Genomic DNA, 25257 nt, shown 5'->3' with positions numbered 1-25257 from the left:
AACCACTCGTAACCTCACGATACCAGGGTTAATTAGTATCGTCACTTAGTAGCTTCAATTTCTTCATCTCACAATTTCTTGCGCGCACCGGGCGCGCAGGCATAAATTCTCGAAAATACGGCAGCGGCTTTAATTATCAGCGATTAGCATGCTGGTGGAGCAGTTAGTCGATGCGAAGAGTGAAAGTTAGGTTCGCTGGCAACAAGAAGTTGCAAACGAGTGCGGTCCTCCGGCGCTCATGCTTGCGGTCAGGTAGAGAAAGAACCTAATGAGTTGCGTGGTTCCGGAGTTATTTGATTATGTGAAGCGCTGGTCGAATGAGCGACGTTGTGGCTGTCGGTGTCGAGGTATTTTATAAATTGCGGACGAGCAACTGTCGCGTTGTACGCGGTGCGTGTATTTGAATGTAAACGAATGCAAATGTTCGCGTTTGATGAAAAATTCTCGCATTTTCGGCCCACAGGTTTATGCAGAGAAGCATCGCGCTTGCGAGGTGGTATTTGGGGCTGACTATAAAAGGGAATTAGGTGTTGCGTACAGGTTCGTTCCTTATATCGGAACATAGCTTTGCAACGGGAACGCTAAAGAGAATTGGGCTGGAATTTAAATATTTGATTATTTTGCCCTCCCTGTTTTCTGTGTAATTTTTCTCTCTTTCTAGAATACATTGGAGTATACTAAAACATACTAGAATATACTCGAATATTTTATTTTATGTTTTGTTCCGATATAAGACGATGGTTCGAGACCAGCTTTCGTCGTATTTAGGATGAAAAAGAATAAGAGGGGTTAGCGATTTTCTTATTTCGAAATAAGAAGCATCGTCTTATATCGGAATAAAATTGCGCATATTGACGGTCACTTGAGCTTATCCCCACCGCTATGGGTTACGAATGACTCCGGCATAGCATACGGAGGGTATCTAATTTACCAAAAAAAAAAAAAAATCACAGAGCAGAAAGAAACTCCTGAAACGTTTGCACGCCAAGTCTATAGCCAAAAAGTTACAAGACCGTGTTTCAAGAAAAACGCGATCGACTAAAAGTCGTGGACGTAATCACATTAGTAGCGGTCACGGTAACATTTCATTCTTATCGATCATGTAAGGCTTCGTTGTAGTTATTTTGCGGCTGTAGTTTTCCTTCGGACCGTTCAGGTTTCAATTTCTCGAGGTTGTGCTAGGTTTTTACATTCAGATCCTCTCATTCGTTTTTAAACCAGAGATTTTATATGTTCGACGAACTGTACGCGCTAGATTCTGCATGATACAAGGGCGTTTCGTAATAGTACTAGAAGTCCTAGAGCGGTCTTTGATTCCGGCATTCTATGGCCTTTCCATCAGCACCAAGTACACGCACTCGGCATTGATTTCGGTCCTCTTCGAGCTTTGGACCTTTCTATAGAGATCAATGGTCCTATTCATGGAACCGCTGGATCTTGTTCAAACACTATTACGATCACATTTTTCCGAGTTCCGAGAGAGTTTGTTATCGGATTCAAGTCGGTCGGAGCTTTCGACTCAACTTCGACGATTTCCCTTCCGCTCGAGACGCTATAGTTCGGGGCCAACTATAATTCTTAGTATGCTCGTGAATTCGAAAAATCCGAGTATAATCTTAAAGCATTTTAAACATTATACAGGGTGAGTCACCTAACGTTTGCACCTTAAATATCTTTGTTGTCTCTAAAGATACGTAAAATATGGCGAGGACAAAGTTGAATGGTACAATGGGGCTGACACGATGCAACAAAAAATTTTGTTTTTATGTTAGTTTTTTTAGAGATATCAAAGTCACCTTGACTTTTTTTAAATGGAACCACCCTTTTTTAAACACCTACAATGATAGTCCCTTTCATTAGGAATTCGGTGACTATATTATTCCAAGGTCATTCAAGGTCAAGGACAGAAAAAACGTATAAGATTTAGAATATGAAGGCAGATTACGTTTATCACGGTTGAGACTTGTAGTAAATAGTAAACATACTATGGTCGTAGTTAAAGTAAACATACTAAGGTCCTTCAATGTTATTGTTATTCAGCATGTAGCGTCCGGTCGCACGCACACAAAAGAGTCTTTCTTTCGTGCAAACGGCCAACGCAATTTACGACTCTCGTTCGACGAAGCTATTTTTGAGTGGACATTTTCCAGACCTAGTCGAAGTATGTTTATTAGAGTTTTGTCCCAAAGTCCTCAATAGCAAACTGAGACCGTCATAAATTAAGAGACGAACCGAAGGGCACTTGAAGCGGACCCAACGGTCTATCGACACTTGGGTCAAGCATGAGTGGCCCGGAGGAAAGTCCCATCATCTTCTCCGATCACCTCGCCGTTCCGAAAACAAACACGCCAAGGGCGGAAGGAACGGGGGTGAGACGAAGAAAGAACAGCTCTGATTGGAAGGACCCAAAGCGTGGGTTAGCCAATCAGGGTTGTTTAGGATTTTTACCAGGGCAAACGAAGGCGTTAGAATTAAGTTGTACAGGACTTTCGAAGAGTCAGTCAGAAGTCGTCGCGAGATACACTTCGCATAAAATTGTACAGTCGCGAACGATACGTGTACATATAGACAATAAAGTAAGTTCGCCAGCTAAGTGGAGTTCACGATAAATAGACCCTATCCACAAGCATTCTTATTTACTATAAGTATGTTTCACGGTTTACTGTGAATGTAGACAAAATGCAGTGCAGGCCCGATTACTTTATGAAGAAAGGTACCCCGAGCGAAACATTCCTTCTAGACAGACTTTCATTAATACGTACAGGTTGTTTCGAAGTACTGGAAGTGTACATGCAAGACAGCACAAACGGAAGAATCCCACGGTTAATGAAGACAATGAAATTAATATTTTAGCAGCTATAGCTGTCAATCCTCACGTGAGTACGAGAAAAATTTCCCGGGAAGCAGGCATAAGTCAAAGTAGCGTAATACGAATTCTGGCACGAAATAAATTTCATCCGTTCCACATATCGCTCCATCAAGAATTGCATGGGAATGATTTTCAAAATAGAATTAACTTTTGTCAATGGGGATTGCTTCAAAATCATTCATTTTTTTCTAATGTCTTGTTTACGGACGAAGCAACATTCACTAATCATGGTTCAATTAATCTACGGAACGCCCATTATTGGTCTGTGGATAATCCGCACTGGCTGCGAGAAATTGACCATGAAAGACAATGGAGCGTAAACGTGTGGTGCGGTATTTTGAACGACAATTCAAAATACGTCCATTCGTCCAATTACTATTGGACCATATTTCGTTAGCGGAATTATGACGGGACAGAAATACGCTCAATTTTTGCAAGAAGATCTGTCAATTTTGTTAGAAGATGTTCCTTTACAAAATCGCTATGATATGTGGTACCAACATGACGGTTGTCTTGCTCATTATGCACGAGTAGCAAGAGAAACGTTGGATTCTCAATTTCCAAACCGATGGATTGGACGAGGCGGAACTGTTTCATGGCCAGCACGTTCGCCTGATTTAAATCCACTGGATTTCTTTTTATGGGGTCTGCTAAAAGAGACCGTGTACATGGATGCTCCAACAACAGTTGAAGATATGCGTCAGCGTATCATCACAGTATGTACGAATATCACCTCGGATGTACTTATCAGAGTTCAACATTCCTTCAAAGCTCGTTTACGTCAATGCATCGACGTAGATGGCCATCATTTTGAACATTTATAAAAGACAGGTACTCTGCTTCCATATTTTAGTTTTATACATTTTTTCTGTCCTTAACCTTGAATGACCTTGGAATAATATAGTCACTGAATTCCTAATGAAAGGGACTATCATTGTAGGTGTTTAAAAAAGGGTGGTTCCATTTAAAAAAGTCAAGGTGACGTTGATATCTCTAAAAAATTGATATCTCTAAAATATCTCATAAAAACAAAATTTTTTTATGGCATCGTGTCAGCCCCATTGTACCATTCAACTTTGTTCTTACCATATTTTACGTATCTTTAGAAACAACAAAGATATTTGAGGTGCAAACGTTAGGTGACTCACCCTGTATATTATGGACGTCTTTATTTTGAGTTGATCAACGTGTATTTTTATCTGTATTTATTTTATCTCTTTTATCGAGCGATTATTTAGAAACGTGTTAGATCATTATTTTATTATGCAGAGGTCCTCAATCGGAGAGCTAGATTTTTGTATGATATCAAATTCTCGGTCGAGACAAATTTTTTTAACAAGTAGTATTTTATATTGCATTTTTGGTATTCTTCATATAGTACAATGTAATGAATACTGCAAATGACGCACCTTATGATTAGACTGTATTTTCAGGTAAAATAAAAATTTTCTGCATCAGTCACAAGACACTGGATGAATAAAAATAAAAATTTATTTTTTCCTTTCATAATTTTAATGAGGTCATGGTAACAGGAGATAAATAAGAAATTACTTCTCCCATTAATTATTTGAGTATGCTGAAAATAATATATTAATATCCTTAAATACTTTTATTCTTTTTACTGTTTTAGATTTCTCCTGCTCATTTGTGTCATGAATGCATAAAATCCATAATTTTATTATTAATAAAATGCATAATAAAAAAGAGAAGTTTTACGTTACATCTACTACTCTTTGTACTAATTGCATGAAATCGGCAGGCTATTCATATTTAAAAAGAACCACATAAGAAGAGTTTTACATTATGTGAGAGCAGAAAATGTGCGAATTTTGGTCCGAACAGTGTGCGAATTTTGGTCCGAACAGTGTGCGAACGTAATTCGATTTTTCGCTGTAGTCCGACAATCATTTTTAATGTCAAAAAAAAATTGGTATCGAAACTCCTGTCGACTGCAGAGAGAAAGTGTCGGGCGCGTTCTGCAAATAAAAGTACCGAAGCGCGGTATGTCTATTTATTTAAAAGCAAATTAATGTCACGGGGGCCCGATAAAATCTGTTGGTAGCCTGCGAATTTTCCGGACGTTACTGGCTGTGCTGTCCATCGGCATTGTGCGGCGAAATGCATTGTTTGAGGGCTCTCGTGCGGCAGGATCGATCGTCCGTAGCAAAATTCACGAGAGCCAGACCGCGTTTTTATATGTATATCGACCTATTAACGCATGCGGGTAATTCGCCGCCCTTTTCTACTCGATAATCACGAATATATATCGAGTGATCATTATACGCTTATCGGTAGATCAACAATTTACATCAAAATCTCGGATTTGCTTCTGCCCGCCGGAAAACGACGAAATCCTTGCCAAGAATGCATGAATCCCCTCGGTCTATTATTGTTTCTGATTTATAGAACACCCGTAAAGAGACCCGTTTCATAGTCGTTTCGAAGTTATTGCAGTTTAAAGTAAATGAATTCGTCGAGTGAATCTTTCTGCGAATTTTTCAGTATCGCGATTTATTTTCGACTTTTCATATTAATCTACTGACAGTTTATGTTCTGATAGTATAGTTGCATTGGTTTTATCAACGTAAGACCGTTCTTAAAGTTGCTACAAGTCAAAATTGAAAATATTGATATACTTTATGTTCAATAAAGATTGTATTATCCATAACTAAAACAATCTCAATTGCGTACGTACAGTACTAATAATGTTTTAAGGACGTTTGTGAAACACACATATTTTATTCACAGGATTTTTCTATAGCGAATGTTCGCGTCCAATGTATAAATTTAAAAAGGGATAAAATAGGGACGTAACTTTTGAACGAATGAATTCCTCGCCTTAAAACTTCGATTTTTGTAATTTTCTCGTCAAAATGAACAGTATTGTATATTAAAAAGTTAAAAATTTCTGGGTTGCCAAGGTGAAGTTTAACCCTGATTTCTATGCGAAATAAAAATTGTGCTGCACTTATTGCGAGGTAAAGAAGCTACATATCAATATCTTTTTTAAAATCATTTTAATCGGTTGAAAATAGTGCAACAGGATTTTCAGATTCTTTAAATATTTTTACTGTCCTACCTTCGGTCTACACGTTTCCGCCATAAATGCATAAAATCTGCAGCACAGTCATAAATATCGGGTTGATCAGAATGCTTGCTATTTTCGTTGTTCGTTGTCGAATGTTCACCATTGTCGAAGTGCACGTGTGATTTTTATCCAGCTCTTGATATTCGTTTTAATTAGTTTTTGTTACAAATATTTCACCGGTATCGTATTTAACAAGCTGTCGAAGCTGCTGGGTTAGTTACATTGCGTGGTCCTTCTACATTTGAAGTGTTTGTCCCAGTTGGTCGAGTACTACGCACACGGTCCTCCAATAATGTGTGTTGCAAAGAATCGTTTCATATTTTTGGCCATTGTAATATTTAACGAACTGTTAATGATGCCGCGTTGATCGTGTACGTTTGCTCGTTCAGTGTACGTATATTATAGTTAATTAGGGATCGTTCAGTATTATTTGCCTCAATAACAGACGAGGAACAATCATATGAATGATTGACAAAATCATCAAATTCTCCAGAGAGAACGGGCTGACGCTTCAATTAATTTATTCCGAATCGCCAGGTATTTGAATTATTAATTTCTTTGTTTTACATTTGCTCAACACGTTGACCTGACTTTTTGAATGTTTCATAAATAAATTAATATTCCACGTTATATGTGCATTTTCATTCCCACGCGAACTTCTTCGCACTTTTTATATTGTGTGTGGTTGTAGAAACAATTAAAAAATTTTAATAAGCATCAGTGTTCATACGATGTTATGTTCCCGAATAGTAGGCGTGAAACGATTGTGTGAATGATTAAAAACATTATAAAATTATCCCGAGCACGTTCTGATGCTACAATTAATTTATTGGGATCTTCCGCATATCGCATGGAACGTCTCGACTGATTTTACGATTTTGCGAATCTCAGTTATTCTCATGCGAATTCCTTTGGAATTTTTATGTTCTAGGCACCTCGTGTGGTTGTAGCAACAATACTGAATATTTTCCAGTATCCTATGAAATGCCCAGTATCCTCCGAATGACAAAAATGGTCAGATTTTCGTGGAGAATCCGCGAAAACGTGCCAAGTGACGTTCTCGTGTAATGAATCGCGTCCTATTTATGGAAGTAACCCTAAACGCTCACCTTTATTCCGTAATTGCTTTCCTCGTATATGATTGATACGTAACTCCAGTTCATTTTCTTCACGATGTCCACCATCGCTTTCACTTGATAGTGATCGCTCGGTATAGTGCGCGAAAAAAACTCGAACCGTTGCTTGTTCGACAGCTCCGGGCTCGTCGAGAAGAATGACACCTGAAATCAAAGTTAACAACACTTATCAATTCATAATTCTTATGTAATCAACATTAAGTGGACGAAAAACTTTTTAATAAGTATACAACGTTCACAAATCTTTTCTACACTCGTTTACTATATAAATAATTCTAGAACTTGCAAACTTGCTAAGTATTTATCTATTGTATATAACTGGTTAGGGTACAGTGTTGTTGAATTTACTATTGTATAGCTTTACATTAAATGAAAAGTGAATATTTGGTTGTTAGTAGGGATAGTTAATAGAAGTGACAAAAGAAAATGGTTATCATAAATAATAATGGATGTTAATGTGTCAATTTATATTAAATTTTATGTGAAAATATTCATTGGAATATTTCTTTGTTCTATTTATTGAATTTTCAACAGATTCATTATAAAAAAAAATCACTAAAAATTCAGTAAAAGTTCTAATACTTAATTCCGGTGGAAACTATACGGTCCGCAACTATATCATAAATCGCGAAACTGATTAAGCAGAAAGTTTTACGTCATGCCGAAGGCCAGCCTCTCCAATTTTGCGCAGTAGAAAAGGTCGGGCAACGGTTCTACAGGGAAATTTAAGATGGTAATAAGATTTTTTAATCAGCGTGGCTGATATAGTGATAGTTGGAAGGTGTCCGCGACTATCTTCGGAAAGTTATCACCGTAGAAAATTGTAGATAAACCTTGCCCTTATCGCGCACTTTCAATTATCGTAGACCCTCGACTACTTTCTCGCCCGGTTGTCTTATCTGCTTGGCGGAACTACTTGCATGGATTAAGTTCAAATATCACCGTGGACTAGTTTACCGATCTACTTCGAACCAGTTTCTCGTTATGGGATCGCCAGAAATTTCCCCATGCCGGTTGAATCCTCCAATTACATGATACAGTTCTTTCCACCCTTCTGAATTTGCACGAAATGCAAATACGAATGGGGAACACGATTAAGTTAAAAATTATTTCGCCCTAATCAAATTCATCTTGCGTTGTTTCGGGCTTAAGTGGGCTCCCTCCGGAAGATTAAGCTGCTCGGGAAGTTTTTAGTGCACGGTCGAGGGTGTGGATTTAAGTCTTATAGAAATTCAATATTGAGGCTTTTTAATGAGCCTCCCTTCTTTCTTGATTTATGCTTCCGAGAAGCTCGCTTGATGGATTTATTATTGGACTGAATAAAATAATCCCCAAAAATGGCTACATGGTACAAAATAATTGTGTATTACATTATAATATCATACAGTTTTGTCTATTGAGGCTTTTGGGTGTAAGCCGTGTCCTAAAGGAAGAAATTTCTCATCGTCTCGCAAGCATTGCAGCTAGCTTCATCAGGGGGTCAGAAGACACACTGATACTGGTGTCAAACTGATACTGATCACGGGCCGTGAAAGTCTCAAATCTCTGATTATAATATCAATTAGAAAAAAATGCGACATAAGTGATTTCATTAGATTGATTGAAAAGCCTACAAAGATTGCAAAAATTCAGTGAAGAATTTTGTTAACGTAAATTAATGTTTTGCAATTTCGTGGGGGCATAATTCATTCTCGATTTGCTATATATCCAGGATTTAGAATGCGTCTTATTTAAGGGCCGAGATGGAGTGGCTGATTAATTGTCCCGGTGCGAAAGGATCATTTACGCAGGACGTCACACCGTTATCCTCCGCAGAGACATTAATATAGCAATACCATTAATACTGAAAATCCCACGAATTCAGGATCACTCCCTGCCCTCGTCCGTGAATTCATTACCGAGCTTTGATTATTCTAACCTCTCCTTGCGCCACAGTCGACGAAATAAACGGGATGGCAAAGAATGAAAATGGTCCTCGATTGCAGGATCAATTCACGACCATTAGTAACACAGAGATCAGGATGCTTCATGGATAGCGAGAATGTTCTTTCTGTGATCAATAAACCGGACCATCGTTCATCGATGAAATGCCAGCTCGTGTCACAAATATGGAATTCCTCTAGTTCGATTGGACAACTTTGATTAATCACAGACTGTGCTCTTGTGTGAGCATGTGGCGGTGTCATTTTGAAGATTACATCTGTGACCGAGTCAATATACCGTTGCAATTATGGCTTCACCAGTCCCTTTTCAATTAACTGTAACAGCTTTGTATGAAATTGATTGTATCCACCTTTGTTTTAATTAAAAGCTTATTCATCGATAGATCATTGAACTGTGAAATGGACCAGTATTGTGGTACGATAATGTCGATCGTACAAATATTGTAGTTTAAAATATTATTTGACCATTACTGACAAGCAACAAGTTGCATTCATGTATTTCCAGTTTGTTACAATTTAATATGCATTTTTAGGTCTTGTGTAAAATATATAACAAAAGAAGTCTACGGTTAAACTTTCCCTCAAGAAACCAGAAACTTTTAACTTTTTTAAATGTAATCCTCTAGATTTTGGCGAGAAAATGCAGAAGATCCACATTTCAATCCGAGGAGATCACTAGTTCAAAACTTATTCGTGCGCAAAGATGTGCGATTTTCAGCGTTTTTGTCACCATGTTGGGATGTAGTGACCGTCGCGCGTCGTTTAACGAGTATTGTGTGTAATTTACACATGTATCATTTTTGAACTAGTGATCTCCTAGGATTGAAACTTGCATTTTCGGCACTTTCTCGCCAAAATTTACAGGATTACATAATAAATTTTTACAAAAATTTTTAACAAGTCCAGAAATATTTTAAAATAGTCCGCACTCTTCTATTGTGTTTAGTGACTCCAGTACTGGTTTATTATATTTAATTGTTTAATATACGGTATTATTTTTACTAATTATTTTATTACCTTATGATTTTTCATCAAATAAAAATAACACATCATGCAACCGGTAAAGATGAATAGAATAATAAAATATGATGAATTTAAATATTTTATCTTGGTAACGGTTGCATTGGTAAGTAAAAGTAAAATATTGGAAGATGAAGCCTTTGGCAACCGATTGGGAAATGAAGTCGTTTGCGAATTATTGGGAAAATTGAATCTTTAAGCTCAGTTGTCATTATTAGCACGGTGAACCAGAATTAAATGTTCAAAGTCTCATTTTGAAATAAGAGAGGATTTGCTAAAATTTGAAGGGAGAGAAGTGACCGATGATTAAGGACACGGTTAGGTCTGAGGAAGTTTGATAAACATATTCCTCGTTCCCGGGGTATTTGCCAGTTGGTAAAACATAAAGCACGATGGATAAAATGGCGTGCAATGTCCCGTGGAGAAGCCAGAGCCTGGCTCGCACCGCGGCTGAAGATAACGTGGACTCGTTTCTCGCTACATAAACTCATCTCCTACGGACACTGCTCGTGGACCCGCAAGAATACCACCGATGAACCAAAGGTCTTCCTCCAACAAACAGGCTGACAAATTTGGCTCGCTCGAACGCTTCTCTTCATTACTGCTCGCGAAAAACATTGTGCGAGCAGGCGAATCGTTCGATCGTGGCAAATCCTCCATGAGAAAGTGAAGGTTCGGTTATAAAGTTCGCAAAATGACGAAAACAATCTCCTTCAATTCACACATTACACTATATTCTAAGAATTAGTTTTAATAGTGATAGTTTAGATAAAAAGAAGAGATAAATGGTATTTCGTATGTAATTGTAGATATTCGTTATAAAAGTTGGTGAAACAATGATGCAGTAGTTATATACAACTCCAATAAAACATATTTCGTTCATTACAATATTGAAAATTTAAACAAACAGGACAAATGAAAGAGTAGGCTACTGTTATTTCATAAAATATTATGAGGATTTTTATAGAAATAAATGGATGAATTGATAATGACAAGAAATAATTCTCTATAGTTACAATATTGACAATTTTAACGAAAAGGACAAATGAAAGAGCAGGCTACTGTTATTTCATAGAGTATTGTGAGGGTTCTTTTAAAAATGAATGGGCGAACGACAATAATAAAAAATAATCGTTTAAAGTACGTGATCGCATTTTGTTAATGTAAGTTTATTGTCATTAAATAATTGACGAAATGTTTTATACTGATGGTGACTACAGTTAAGTATAGTGAGCGTTTGTTCATTTAGACTAAATTCCGCGAAACAGCCCTTTGAAAGCGTAAGACCCTTCTCTTAGGTTCACTCCCCTGACACTTTGTGGTAGTTTAATAAGTACAACGCCTATGTATATGTTTTCCCTATTAGCTCGGAAACCCTATGACCGATATGGATCAAACTTTGTGAAGTTACCCTCTCGTACTCCGCGCAACATATAAGCCACCATGAAACCTAAGAACCTACCCTCGTCTCTTCATTATGGTTACGCGAGCAGAGCCTTTGTTCAACGGTAATGGCAGTTAGAATAATAAAACGCCTCGATCACACAGCGAAAGGAACAAAATCAAATGGATACATAAATGCACACAAAGAAAATAAAAAAAAATTAATGCAATAGGGGTGTATCACCCTAGATGCACTTCATTTAAATTATCCTTTGTTTCATCGATTCTATTAAACTTTTTAATCCAATGAAACTGACATTAAAAGATATTTTGTTTTCTGTATTAATACTTACAATACATTGAAAACCAAATGATTTTAAATTGTCAATTTTATTATGATTCAATCGGCAATAAATTGTATTAAGTTTGCAGGAGCTCTCTATTCTTGCAGAATAAAAAATATCAGAGTCTGATGTTTCTAAAACTGCCGAAATCAAATATTAACTAAAATTCCTTCTAAAGAACAGAAAGACAGACATTCTATATTTACGATTATTCTGCGATACCATAGTAGAAATCAGTGTACAGAAAATTTGTCTATAGTCGCAAGAGACTAGGATATAATAAAAGGGTTGAACCCTGCACCTTAACATTTTTGTCGAAGACTTTTATGCATTAAAAATGCGGGAAGTACTACAATCTTCTTGTAAAAAGTTCAGGATGCAATTAACCAATTTCACTGCTGGTGTGATACGGCACACGTGTTACAGTTCATTTCATTTTTCTTTGGGCGATATTCAAGCTGTTGCCAAATGGAGCGTTTCAATGTCTGCCGGATTTTCCGGGAATTTTTTGACGCGAGTTCATAATCTGTATACTTTCCCATCGACGTTGGAACATGTTCGAAACTAATCGCGAGAGTGTCGCGCGGACAAGACGTGTTCCAGTGTCGGGACGTTTGCATTTTTACCGACCGACACGACGCATCCCGAGGTCGCTGCGAAATTGCGAATCTCTTTGTGAGGAGACGGAACGACGTTATCGTTAATTGAAACGGACCGGCTGCGTCCAAACCGCGCGAAATTGCAGGCTCGCCCCGGATACCTCGATAAAAGCGAAATAGGCGAGCCACACGGCGCCATCATTCTCTCGAGCGATCACGAAACGATAGTTTTTAGAAACTAATGTTTCGTGCCCGCCCGAAAAGATAGCTTTGACGCCTGCTTTTACTTGCGAATGGACTTCTGAGAGTTTTGCTCGTCGTCGAATATCATTTACTGAGTGGCCTTCAATGAGCAGTGCATGGTAATTCACTGAGAATATACTGTCACTTATTCTTCAAATACTTCTTATTGTTTCTTGAGAGTTATATTATTTATTTTTTGAGAGAAGATTTTAATTGTTCATTCTGATATTGTTCATTTATGAAAATAGAATGTATTTAATAGTGATGAGATTATATTATTTCTTTTTCATGTAGAATATGTATCTGAGATTTATTAATAGGCTGAAGATTGTATTATTTACTTTGGAGAGTAAAATTTATGTCAATAGGCTTAGAATAGTATTAACATTTAGCACTCGAATGGCGACTGTAAGGCGCCACTAAAGATTCCTGTATCATTATTCAAAATATTTTTTACATTATTAAATTTGTTTGTATTTAATAAATTACTAAACATTTCAGTACTGTACGAGTAAATTGCACCATTTTCGTATGTATAGCATGAAAAAATATATTTTTCATATATTTTTCATTTTTTTTTTCTATATATATAGAAGGGAAATATTCTAGGTAAGAAGAAATGTTTCATTTTAGAGTTAAAATGGCTACGAGTGCAAAGGGTTAACTGAGCATGAGAACAGGGTGTACTGTATCTGAAGACTTTGAGAATTATATTATTTATTTTGGTGACTAGTGAACAGTTATATCACGTATCCAGATAAAATATAGTTTTCCCAAGAGGCAGTTAATTTGCATAGTATCTCCATTAACGCGCTGTCGTATATTTTCTTCATATTAGAACATTCTAAAATGTATCTTAGCGCACATGTACTCATTTTTCAGAGAAATAACACGAACCAGTAGACTTCATAGAGATGCACAAATCTACATTATTACCTGATACTCGAGTTTCATCCTCTAATTTCCAGAAAGACGAACTTCTATCGTGAAACAAACAGACTTACCCAGAGCAACACAATCGTGGGATTAACTTTACCTCAGGAAACCAGAAATTTTAAAATTTTTTCTTATGAAATCCTGTAGATTTTGGCGAGAAAATGCCGAAGATCCAAGTTTCAATCCTAGGAGATCACTAGTTCAAAGGTTTTACGTTTGTGAAGATGTGCGATTTTCCGAAAAGATATTTCCTCTCAAAGATCGATGCTCTACGTTATCGGCAGTGCCATTTAGCGGCTCCACTCGTTAAGCAACTGAAAATCGCACATCTTTCGACACGCATAATTTTTGAACTAGTGATCCCCTTGGATTGAAACTTGGATTTTCGCACTTTCTCACTAAAATCTACAGGATTACATAAAAAGAAGTTAAACATTTCTGGATTCCAGAGGTGAAGTTTAACTGAATCGTTTAACCGAGATTGTTAATGAATATGAAAGACAAGTACAATAAAAATGCGAAATCAAATAAGAGATTATAAAAGACATGATCAATTATGTTTAATCAGTTATTAGACAGCTTAATTTTCCACTGTAAGAATTTATTATATATCAGTACGTATCTTTTTGTATATCTACATTTTATAGAAGACGAACAGCACTTCATTGCGAATCGAATGAGACGAGTAATACTCATCTTCACTTGGTTTTATTGCGAATTCTCCATTATCAGACTCGATATTAAAAAGCGAGTGGTTAATAGCAGACATTTTCTGCAATCCTTCGTGCAAGTGTGTTTCGTACATAGTATGAAAATACTTTGGATTCTCTGTACGTTGCATGATATACTACCATCGAAATTCAGCCGGAGTATTCGAAAGTTTCGACCCGTCTACAATTAGCAATGAAAAATATAAAAGAGCGGCGCGCGGCGCCGTGAGGCAGGGGCGAAATACCATTCCGTTTTCGTTCCTGTGAAACACCGCAAATTGTTAATATTTGCATTGGAAGCCGGATATCGTTTTGTCTGTCAATCCCCGCACAAGGGTGAAGGGTACCGCGAAATTGATCCGATGCGGTGTGTATCGGTGCGACATGAATTCGTGTTCACGGTGGGTAATTTTACTTCCATTTTGTTGCGTACCACGGGAGAAAGCAAAATCGATTCCAGGGTTTCAATTGAAAAAAAAGTGCGGTGATCAATGGAACGTTCTGCGGAGCCCTGACACTCTGAAAAGGGTAAACAGTTTCGCGAGACGCGCCAAGCTCACGATGCCACGTGACGTTAGAAAAATTTGAACCTCCCTTGTACGAGATAATCGCCAGGTTGCTGTTCGTCGATTAGGATTAAGTTCCCAGAAAACTAATGGCCGATTTAAAGTCGGCCAACTTTACCGCGTTACTGTGCTCGCAATCCCCGCATGTATTTAATCCTTTTTATGCGGGGATCGAGTTTAGTCTGAGTAATATATTCCAAGCGTTCGTGCGGTTTTTTAAGTGTACCGTTTAAGTTATACTTTCTGTAAAGGGTAAATGAGCAAGCGTAAACTAAACACAAACGAAGATTTGTTGTTAAGAAAATACGATTTGAAAGCGCAGCGCAATTATTCAGATGCGTAGCTTGTCTGACTACTATTTACTGATTCTACTTCATACCTTTTACGATCTTTTTTTCTTGCTAAGATATTTTTTACAAACTTATCAAGTACACGTGATTTTTAATAAGACTGATTAATGTGTCTGACCACGATCGACCATTTCTACTTAATATTTTACACGCAAGAATGAGGGTCTAGAAATATTTTATTAAACGACGGTTCAGAGAATAAGATTTGAAAGCATATCGAGTTCAGTGCAGCTTGCTGAAATGTCTGATTGTAACTCGACATTTCTACTTAATGCGTTTACAAGCAAAAATTAAATGGAAGAGTGTGGAAATATTGTTCTGCTTGAAGGTTTGTTCATGAGAAAATGAGTATTAGAAACTAATGGAACGGAATTTCCAATGGTCTGGCTAATATGTCTGACCACCACTATTTCTACTTAGACCGAACTCAATGGGTGTTGTGTCGCTATTTGTACTGCGTTGATCTATTAGGAGAAGTTAGAACACGTTATCGTTGAAGCAATTATGATCCCTATATTGCTCGAGGTACGTGTTATTTGCAGCGGGCATTCGAGACGTGATAACATGCAGTCTGCGGCCGGACAGTCTCATCAAGTCAGCAATTCATCGAACAATAATAGCATTTCACAGCCATAGTACCATCGATCTACTGAATTATGCCAAGTTACACCTACAACATATCCTACTCTGCAGCCACCGGTGTCATTGAATGTTCCGATGTGAACGTTGATCGAAGCAGATAAACTTGTAGTCAACACCTCTAGTATTCGTAATAGCAATCGCTGATCTTTGTGCGAAATGTCCCAAAATTAATAGACAGCACAATGTGTACTTCAAGATTATTTAAATATTTTTATTATTTCATTTATTATTTATTTTAATATTTTTTATTATTTCATTCGTAAGAATGTAATATATGAAATGAAAATATTTTCAATTCGATCCTTTTCGACAATTTGGAAAATTAATTAGAATTGTGGGAAACGATTGAATTTAATACTATAAATTCGGTTGTAGAAGCTAACAACACATTTTGCTTCATGAAAATACGTTTTAAGAATGAAATACAATTTATAAGAAAGGTATTAAAATAATCTTGAAGTACACATTGTGATGTCTATTAATTGTGGAACATTCTGTACAAGAGTGATTTCATATCATTCCATGCACTGTAATCAAATTATTTCTCAGTTCCGTAAATTCACCTTTTTAAATATAATTGTATTAAAAAACAGCTTGCAATACGTGGTATTGCGGTTATTCTGAAATTTACGGGTAAATAAACGCGTCTTATTGGGAGCAAAAATTTAATAAAGCCCGGACCGAGAGAAAACTCGGCTTTAACACGGAGAACGCGGTCCGAAATATTTAATCGAACACCTCGCGAGTTGATGTGTTTATCCTTCCCTTATTAAATTTGTACATTAAATTGTTTGCCAAATTCCCGGCTGCTATTGTCTCGGCTAATATCCGCTCCGCAAACTCCTGATTACACTGCGAATTTCACCGGATTTATAACACGCCCGGCTATTTAAAATTTACTACCGTAACATGTTTCATAAAGTTTAATGAGCTTTTTAGTTTCAGCTTTGAGTCCGATACAGCCTTTCGCAAACAAGCTTCCCTCCCTTTGACTTCGCTTCTTGTAACCCAGATTGTGAAAATTGTTTTAATTTGGTGTAATCACGAATATTATTAAGCTCGATCCGATGTTCCAGTGATACGCGCTTGTTACTTTGTTATTCCGATGTTTCGATATATTGTTAAACAGACGGATCGGTATATCTGATATGCATAATAAGAACGAAGCGATGTGTATCTCTGGTAAAATGAATACAGTACGGAAATATTGAACGAGAAACTAGCGAGAGACTTTCGTGAAAATAATTTACCTGAAGGAACCAGAAGATGTTGTCATAAAGAAAATTGGGTAGACTTGTCTTGAGGTGTTACGAGAAACTGGTTGGGCACCGATACAGATTACTCGAGTGCAGTAGTCATATATGGTAACAATGGCCATATACAGGGCGCCAATTTTAACTCGGGCATCTAAATTATTTCCGCTACTATTGAAAGAAAGAAAAAATAGGATGTACACGGTTTTAAGACGCGCATCTGATGCAGATAAAAAAGTTCTGTGAAGGTCATTTTAATGGTTTCTCATCGCATTTTTTTGCATATTAACATGTATTTTGTATAACGCGACGTGGTAGTCGACGTCAAAATGAGTTCAATGACTTACACGCCATGAACTTGAAGTGACCTTGAAGTCGAAATCAGTTTCAGTTTGAAAAATGCTACAGTAATAAAACGGAAAGAGTAATATCACATTGTTTTATTAGATACCTTGGTTTTTAATATAATCATTGTACCAGAAAATGACGAGAGACTTCCCTGAAATTTTCTATCTACATAGAAATTATAGATATGTTATTCGTCTTGGTCACATTTTACTTTCTAAATTGTCACAAGTAGATTGCGGATTTTTATGCAAAACAATAATGTAGGGTTTTGAATGTGACACTATGTTAGAGTGATTGTGTTCGGTTGCGGATTTCAGAAGCGATACGCGGACGATTTTTCCACTCAAAGTTGTAAATCTTGGGCCCGGTTGGATCGCGGACGCGTCACTCCCGATACCGGCGATATTTACTGTCTGCCAAATTAATATTGAACAGCCTTTTCAACATTCGAATGATTGGATTGATTAGGAAGCGCGTTTCATCCCAGACCTGCTAGAGGATTCGTCAGTAAGGCTGATCTAGCAGGCCCTGCCTTAGACGCGTCGGTTCTCGTCTCGTCTGATTTGTTGTGTTTGTATGATTGTGAGAGCGTTTCGCGTCGGATCTTGACTGACTGAGACCCGTTTGCGACTAGACTCAGAACTGAATGGTTTCGCATCGGATCTTGACTGACTGAGATCCGTTTGCGACTAGACTCAGAACTGAATGGTTTTTCACGTCGGATCTTGACTGACTGAGACCCGTTTGCGACTGGACTCAGAACTGAATGGTTTCGCATCGGATCTTGACTGACTGAGATCCGTTTGCGAGTAGACTCAGAATTGAATGTATTACGGGTTGAGTAAAACTCGACAGTGGTGTCGATTTTTCCGTTCTTCCGTCTCGTGAGGCTCCTCTATGTATTGAGAGAGCGGTCCTCATGGAAGAGGAAGTGCACTGATTGGTTCTGCTGCGCATCCTTGATTGGTTGTCACCCTGTTTAGGTGAGCTAAGTGGGCCTTGCCCTGGAGAGCGTAAGCTGATGCCGGTTTCTCAAAAAGGCTGATCCTCGACACTTTAGAACAGTGCCTTTTGGTTTGGGTGATCCTTCGTAAGGACTTGATTTATGACGTCTCGTAACCATAGGAAGTGAAAACAAACGAAAGGCAGGCTGTGACTTGAATGATCGTTGAAGGTGATCACTTAGTCACGAGCGTATCATAAATAATCGTCCGGAGGCAAATCCCACTCGAACTGTTCCTTGCGACGGAACAGATTGTTTAGAGTGACTGTGGAGGCGACATCGTGGCGCCAACGTGTTTGGGTCCGGCGTGAAAGGGAATCTGTTTGGGCCAAAGTGTGGCGAATGCGAGGGATGCTGTGTCAGTAGAGCGAGAGTCAGAAGACCGAGTGTCGCGAGTACGTTAACGAAGTATTGAGTATCGAGTTGTCGAAAGAGAATAAAGGACTTTAGTTAAACAGAATTTTCTTTGTTCTTTTAATAATTTTGATAAGCTGGGACTAAGACAATGAAGCTCTTAAATTCTTTTAATCCTGCTTTAATTTGCATCTACTCATTTTTAACATAAATGCAGCAAATCCGCAGTCCAGTCGCAAATGAAATGGAGTAGATTTGTCTGAGCAGTGCAGTGCTCAGAAAAATCACGAAAATCGCGAAACAAAAAGAGAAAGATACGGATATCACAAAAAGCCGTCTTTCCATTAGTTCACTTCGACGTTGATAGTTTTAAAAAGACAAAAGAGTCGCGGTTAAGGAGTGTTAAAGAGAAGAAGGAGAAGATAGAAGGATCCAGGACACCGGTTGTGCAACAGTACAGATTAGCCGGGCGCAATAGCAATAAGTGGTTGTACGTCGTCACGGTAGTTTATAGTTTCTCCCCCCAGAAGTTTTTGATCCTGGGAGAAAGAGCGGTGGACCAATTACAGTAAGTGGTTTCTACGCGGCGAGCGGGGATAAGAAGAACCGTAAAACTGTAATGGCGACATCATTAACGCAATCAGCTTGTTCCCTTATCTGGTTTGAATGGGAAACGCTGAAGTCGGACTATAAATTGGACCTCGCAGAGATAAGATCTCTCGAGTCGTGGTGGCTGAATGTTTTAACTCAGGAAAATTGCTTTTACTTTTCGATATTGAAACTTTAAAGTGGTGAAAACAGAGAGCCCGGGCGCAGAAAATTGTAGGTCGTTGAGAATTTGAATTCATCTTTTCCGGATTAGGCTGAATTTATGATACGTTCGCGTCGTGGATCTTATTGGAAGCTGAATCCGTTTGATCCATGGATATGGTCCAGTCATAAATCACTTCTCTTTTATTACATCAATTCTATTTATCTCTAAAATAGACGAAATTCGATTGAATTTAGTTGAACTTTCGATGCACTTAAGGTAGCCGGCAGGCATTTGGCCTTGACTGTCACGCTATGTTACGCTGCGCCTTTTTTTCTAGACATTTTACGTCTTAAATAAGTAAGCGCTTTAATTACGAAGCAGTTTTGCATCCTTGATTGTAGTGAGTTAAGGTTTCGACGAAGGTGGGAGAGCACGAGTAAAATTGTTCTTCCATAGTCAGTCGATGTATGGTTTTACATTTATCTCAATGAGCACGTATTCACGAGGTAAAGACGAACAAAAAGTACGACTAGAAAAGTGTTGGTATAGTTAAAAAAGGAGGATTACTTTCCGTAGTTTTCTCAAATGCAAAATGGATTGCTTCCCAAATTTCGCCAAATTTTCTAAGCCAACATTTTTAACATTTACATTAACACATTTTTTAACATTGTTTGACGGATCAGTTTACCATTTGACTGAGTCCACAAATCTTCAAGTTTGCATCTATTTAATCATTCTAATTATAATATTATATAGTGGACGCTGTGCAAGTAAGTATCTTATCAAATTTCATGTTTCGATTAATCGTGTTTGGCAGTATCGAAATTTGGCTACCGTGATGAGCTAGTATTTGATTATCATGAAAGCTTGTTGAATTTCGAAACAGGAGCTTGTAAAGCATAGTTTGCGGCATTTGTTATTCTCACGGGATGTATGTATCTGCGGTTATGTTATCCGTAGTACACGTTGCCAAATACAGAATAATTTCATTACACGGGTAAGCATCATTAGTTAAATGAAATGATCATTGTACCAACGTTCTCGATACACGGCAGATCAAATAATTCGAATTATATTTCGTGATGCTGCTTCGAAGACATTCGTTGTTTAATACGATCAGTGGTTGCTCCTATTGTAATTTCGTAACACGGCTCTGGCATGATTTTGCAGTTCACATCACTATCCACATCTATATGACAATTTATGTAATATATTCAAGTATTCAAGTTCAGTTCGATTTTAGTACATTTTAATTGTTTCTTTCTATGTGAGTGTTAACAAAATTTTTCCATCCGCGAAACAAACTCGACTCGTTTATGAACCACGTGCGACCAAAGGCAAGGGCATTTTACTTAAGCATAGTTTCCTGTTCGTACATCTCAGAAGCACTACAACTGCAGATTCGTGTATTGTCTTCCAAGATTCCATGCAGATTTAATCGATAGTTGGGCTCGGATTCCACCGTCTGACCAAACACTGATACATTCTACTTAATTCCAAGTCTCCCCTCGGGTGTTACGTTACAGTCGGCTATTACATTCTTGGAGGTTGCATTGGCTCCATGAAACTCGTACAAGTTTGATTCCTGTTCACGGATCAAGTTCTGATCAGGATCTGCAGTATTCTACTTAAAGAAAATACATACTACAGAGATACGCCTATTCGATGCATGCCGAGTAAATTCCAGCGAAATTCTACGTAACTGCTGAGAATTCAAATATGGCTCTCCCAATAAGATTATAGTCTCCACTGCTACACGGAGAGACATGAATTCAATTTGTTTGAGGATCCTATCTGGCTATAGCAAAGCCATTCTACTTAATCAATGTTTCCTCTTCGTATATTCCATCACGGCTAGAATTACTAATTGGCTTATTGTCTTCCAAGCTACATTGGAAATGTAGTCGACAGTGTCCTCATAATGTCTGATCAGAGGAGGATTTATTCTACTTAATTTCATCGTATGTTCGACAATCGACAGTCTTACGAATCTAATCTTAGAATCAAATGTTTCGAGTTGAAATTTCATTGTTTTATAGTTTCGTTCCGTTTTATTTTATTGTTTTGTTCATTGAGTCAACTCATAAATATCTTTGACTATAGAATTTGGACAATAATTAAACAATAATTGAATGAGTATAAACTGACAGCAATACTGAGAACAATTATGTCGAATTAGACTGTGGTCTTCACTGCTACACAGAGAGGCATAAATTCAATTGGTTTGAGGATCGTGTCTGACCATAGCAAGTCTGTTCTACTTAATCACAGTTTCCTCTTCTTATATCCCAAAACGATTGGAGTTGCTGACTAGCTTGTGCTTGAAGATTCATTGAAAATGTAATCCATAATTTGTCCCACATCCTAATGTCTGACCAAGAATGGATACATTCTACTTATTTCTATTTTCTAGTCAGTAATCGACCGTCTTGTGAATCGTTTTCATTGAGAAATACAGAATACAAAATACTATTATGTCTTGCAAAATAATCGAATGAGTTTAAATTGTTAGCTCAACAATTATTGATAATAAAATAATCTAGAAGATAGGTGTACGATAAATGCTATTTCTTAAATGTTTTGTACCGATATAAATTTGAAAAATGAATTTTTTTATCGTTGTGACGGAGCTTCCGACGTCTGGCCAGTGACTGGAACATTCTACTTTAGACTGATAGCCGGCACAGAGGCCCCGTTTAGCATTCATTAGCCTGGTCTACCGAGCAAGGGCGGTTCTTCTACGCCACCCTAATTAAAACGATTCAATTCGAAGTTTGGGGAATAAGCAGACGGAAGTTTTTAAGCAGTTACCTTCCAAGGTAATCCTCGTCGTAAACGGTGATGCGCGCGGGCGGGAGTTCTCCTGTACACAGTAGGCTAAGTTTATTCGGGAAGTTCAACGGCGGCGGCAGGTCAAACGCGCGTGAGTTTAATAAGAAACTTAAATCCACCAAAGGCGGAAGTTTGCGTCATCCATGGGCTGACCTCTTTCTCACATAACGTGGAGGGCGGCGGAACAGGGCAGCCGATAAATTCTTGGCAGCGCACGGATTTCCTTAAGTCTCCGGCAAAAGGTGAAGCGTGAACGGCTACATCGTGCGTTCCTTCTTTTTGTCTTCTAAACCGGCAGTTTCTTCGCGACTCCAAGATCCATTGTTCGACGCTTTATCCCGCATAAAATTTCAGTTCGCGTTGCTTTATGACACTGGGATCTATAGTCCGACGCTTTATCTCGAAGGAAAATCCGACATCATTCTTCACTGACAACGAAACATACAGTCAGTCATATCAAGTCAGAATAATAACTGTATTAATATTAAACCACATGACTTGTGTGTGTGTGTGTGTTTTTTTAAGAATCTAGAAGAATTAGTGTACCAGTGTATTAACAACTTTTTTATTATGACTTGAAAAGACAATTTAAAAAATTCGTTTTTCAGATTCATGTTTGTTTCCTACATGCTGAAATTTCACTGCAATCGATCAATGTTTTTATGTACTACAAACGATTAAAAATAGTGGCTCTGTTTTTCATGATTTTCGTGCTATATCTGGGATTTTTAGGGTTTTTAATCGTTTGCAGCATGTAGAAACGTTAACTGATTTCACTGGAACTTTAAGCATATACAAAAAAAAACATGAATCTATAAAACGTATTCTGTAAAGTTTTTATTACAGAGTGGGACAAAAAAGTTGTAAAAAGTATGCTTCCACAAAATTGGAACGAATAAAACTATCAAATCACTTAATTTACTAGTGCACGCATTAAAATAGAAATTGTGCAAAATTTGATTAATCATACATGTCCGAAATATTTTTTTTGTCTGTTTAAGTGTTACCACAATTTTGACATCCTCTTTCCTCGCAACTAAAATATTATCTTTTTATACGAATACGTAATTTGATGGTTTCTTTCTAGCTCCAATAATGGAATAATCGTTTTCTTCCACGGGTGTGATCAATCTTGTGAAACTGCTTCCATGGTTGGGAAATATTTTAAGTATGAATTTTATCGATGGTTTATGACCCATTTATAAAAAGTTTTGAAAGAATACCGATCAAATCGAACCCTCGTCATATAGATTTTTATGTTGTTCGTCCAACAATCTGCTAGTAATTCTTCCATGAATCGAAGAGCCAAAAGTTCGTGTCTATTTGGAGAAAGCGTGACTTTCTCGAAATTGTTCTTTAGATGCTCGAGAGATTTGAGAATTTTTTGGCGTTCTAAGAAGGACGATGGGAAACATTTTGAAATTAATTACGTTGCGCGTCGCCGAATAATAATTCGCTTACCGACGACAATCGTCTCTCGTTCCACAAACTCTACGAGCTGATAAACGGCACTTGGGCAACTTTCAAGTTGGAAGCTTGCGTTCCGTTGGTTTATGAACTCTCCCGCGTCCGCCGAAACGAACAGAGTCTTCGAGCTGTCGGAAATAACGATCCGAAATTAAATCCGCGCCGTCTCCACTTCAGATTTATATTTCATCTGAGCCAACTTTCTCCTTCGCAAATCCTTGAGGAGTCTTTTACAAGCTTAGTACTTTCGTGTTTCCACGATCTGGAACTGTCGAGTGTTCGGTATCGGAAAAGAAGCGACTTTTCTACGATAACAAAATTCCTCGAGGGTCTTATCAAGGCTACAGTTTATTTCTGCGTCCACATTCGCTGTGATCACAGCAATTTCCTCCTGAAATAATGATACAGCGAGTCACGTTACAATATTGTTATTATTATTCTGACAGCGATTCGTGAAACGACTGCCACTTTGGCATTAACTCTTAGCACTCAAATGGCGCCTGTAAGGCGTCACTAAAAATTGCTGTACCATTATTCAAACTATTTTTTACATTACTAGATTTGTTTGTATTTAATAAATTACTAAACATTTCAGTATTGTACGAGTAAATTGCACCATTTTCATATGTATAACATGAACAAAAATATACAGGGTGTTCACGCTATTACTAGCCAGCGTTTTTCTTGTAAATAGTGAATATTAGAAAACAAAAATGAGAGAGGAGAAAGTAGTACCGTTTTTTATTCGCAACACAATGGCGTATGTAATTTTTTTGTGTTTATACTGAATGCTGTACATTTTTTATATTACATGAAAGCGTGAGTTTAGACGAATTCATCCGTATACTGCATAGTGACCTTCAAGGTCATGCAAGGTCAGAAATGGAAGAAACATTTTGAATATTTCATACCAATGTGTGTACAAGTATTCCTTATTCATGCGAAACAGATAATGTTGTTATTCATATTCAGAATGTTTACTCTTAGTTTCTACTATGACGAGACAATTTCAGAGTTACTTCCGAAACCGATTAGTAATATCGTATAGTAATGTATCGTTATTCGGTGGACGAGAAGGCGGATAAGGTACGCATTTATTACCAGTTCAATGCCAATTGAAATACCTAGAAGAATATCCGGACAGAGCGACAACTGTTTGAAGGAAACAGGGTCTTTCCAAAATAAGTGTAAATCCGACAACTTCGGAACGAAAAGTAGCTTCCGCGTGTGGTGTTTCAGTGGGTCAACTCACAACATCTTAAAATTACATAATTACAAACCCATTAAATACTGTTGCGTCGCCAGCCCCAATTTCAGTCTGGGTTTACGCTACGTCACTCTTGAGAAAGTCCCCTATTGCATCCTTAACAAATTTATTTCTTTACGACCAGGGTACGACTGGTAAATGTCAGCGGAT

At 37.6% G+C, this 25257-nt stretch overlaps 1 protein-coding gene across 1 annotated transcript in view; it reads right to left on the bottom strand.

The window, feature by feature from the left end:
- The window catches only part of Glurb (metabotropic glutamate receptor B), a 191805-nt gene that overhangs the window by 38243 nt on the left and 128305 nt on the right, over positions 1-25257 (bottom strand). Inside the window, exon 3 of the mRNA XM_076787454.1 lies at positions 7067-7237. Coding sequence (XP_076643569.1) covers positions 7067-7237 — 171 coding nt within the window. The remainder of the gene's footprint in view (positions 1-7066; positions 7238-25257) is intronic.

This window comes from Halictus rubicundus, chromosome 1, assembly GCF_050948215.1.
Source record: "Halictus rubicundus isolate RS-2024b chromosome 1, iyHalRubi1_principal, whole genome shotgun sequence".
Lineage (NCBI taxonomy): Eukaryota > Metazoa > Arthropoda > Insecta > Hymenoptera > Halictidae > Halictus > Halictus rubicundus.
This window is presented reverse-complemented; position numbering and strand designations above follow the sequence as displayed.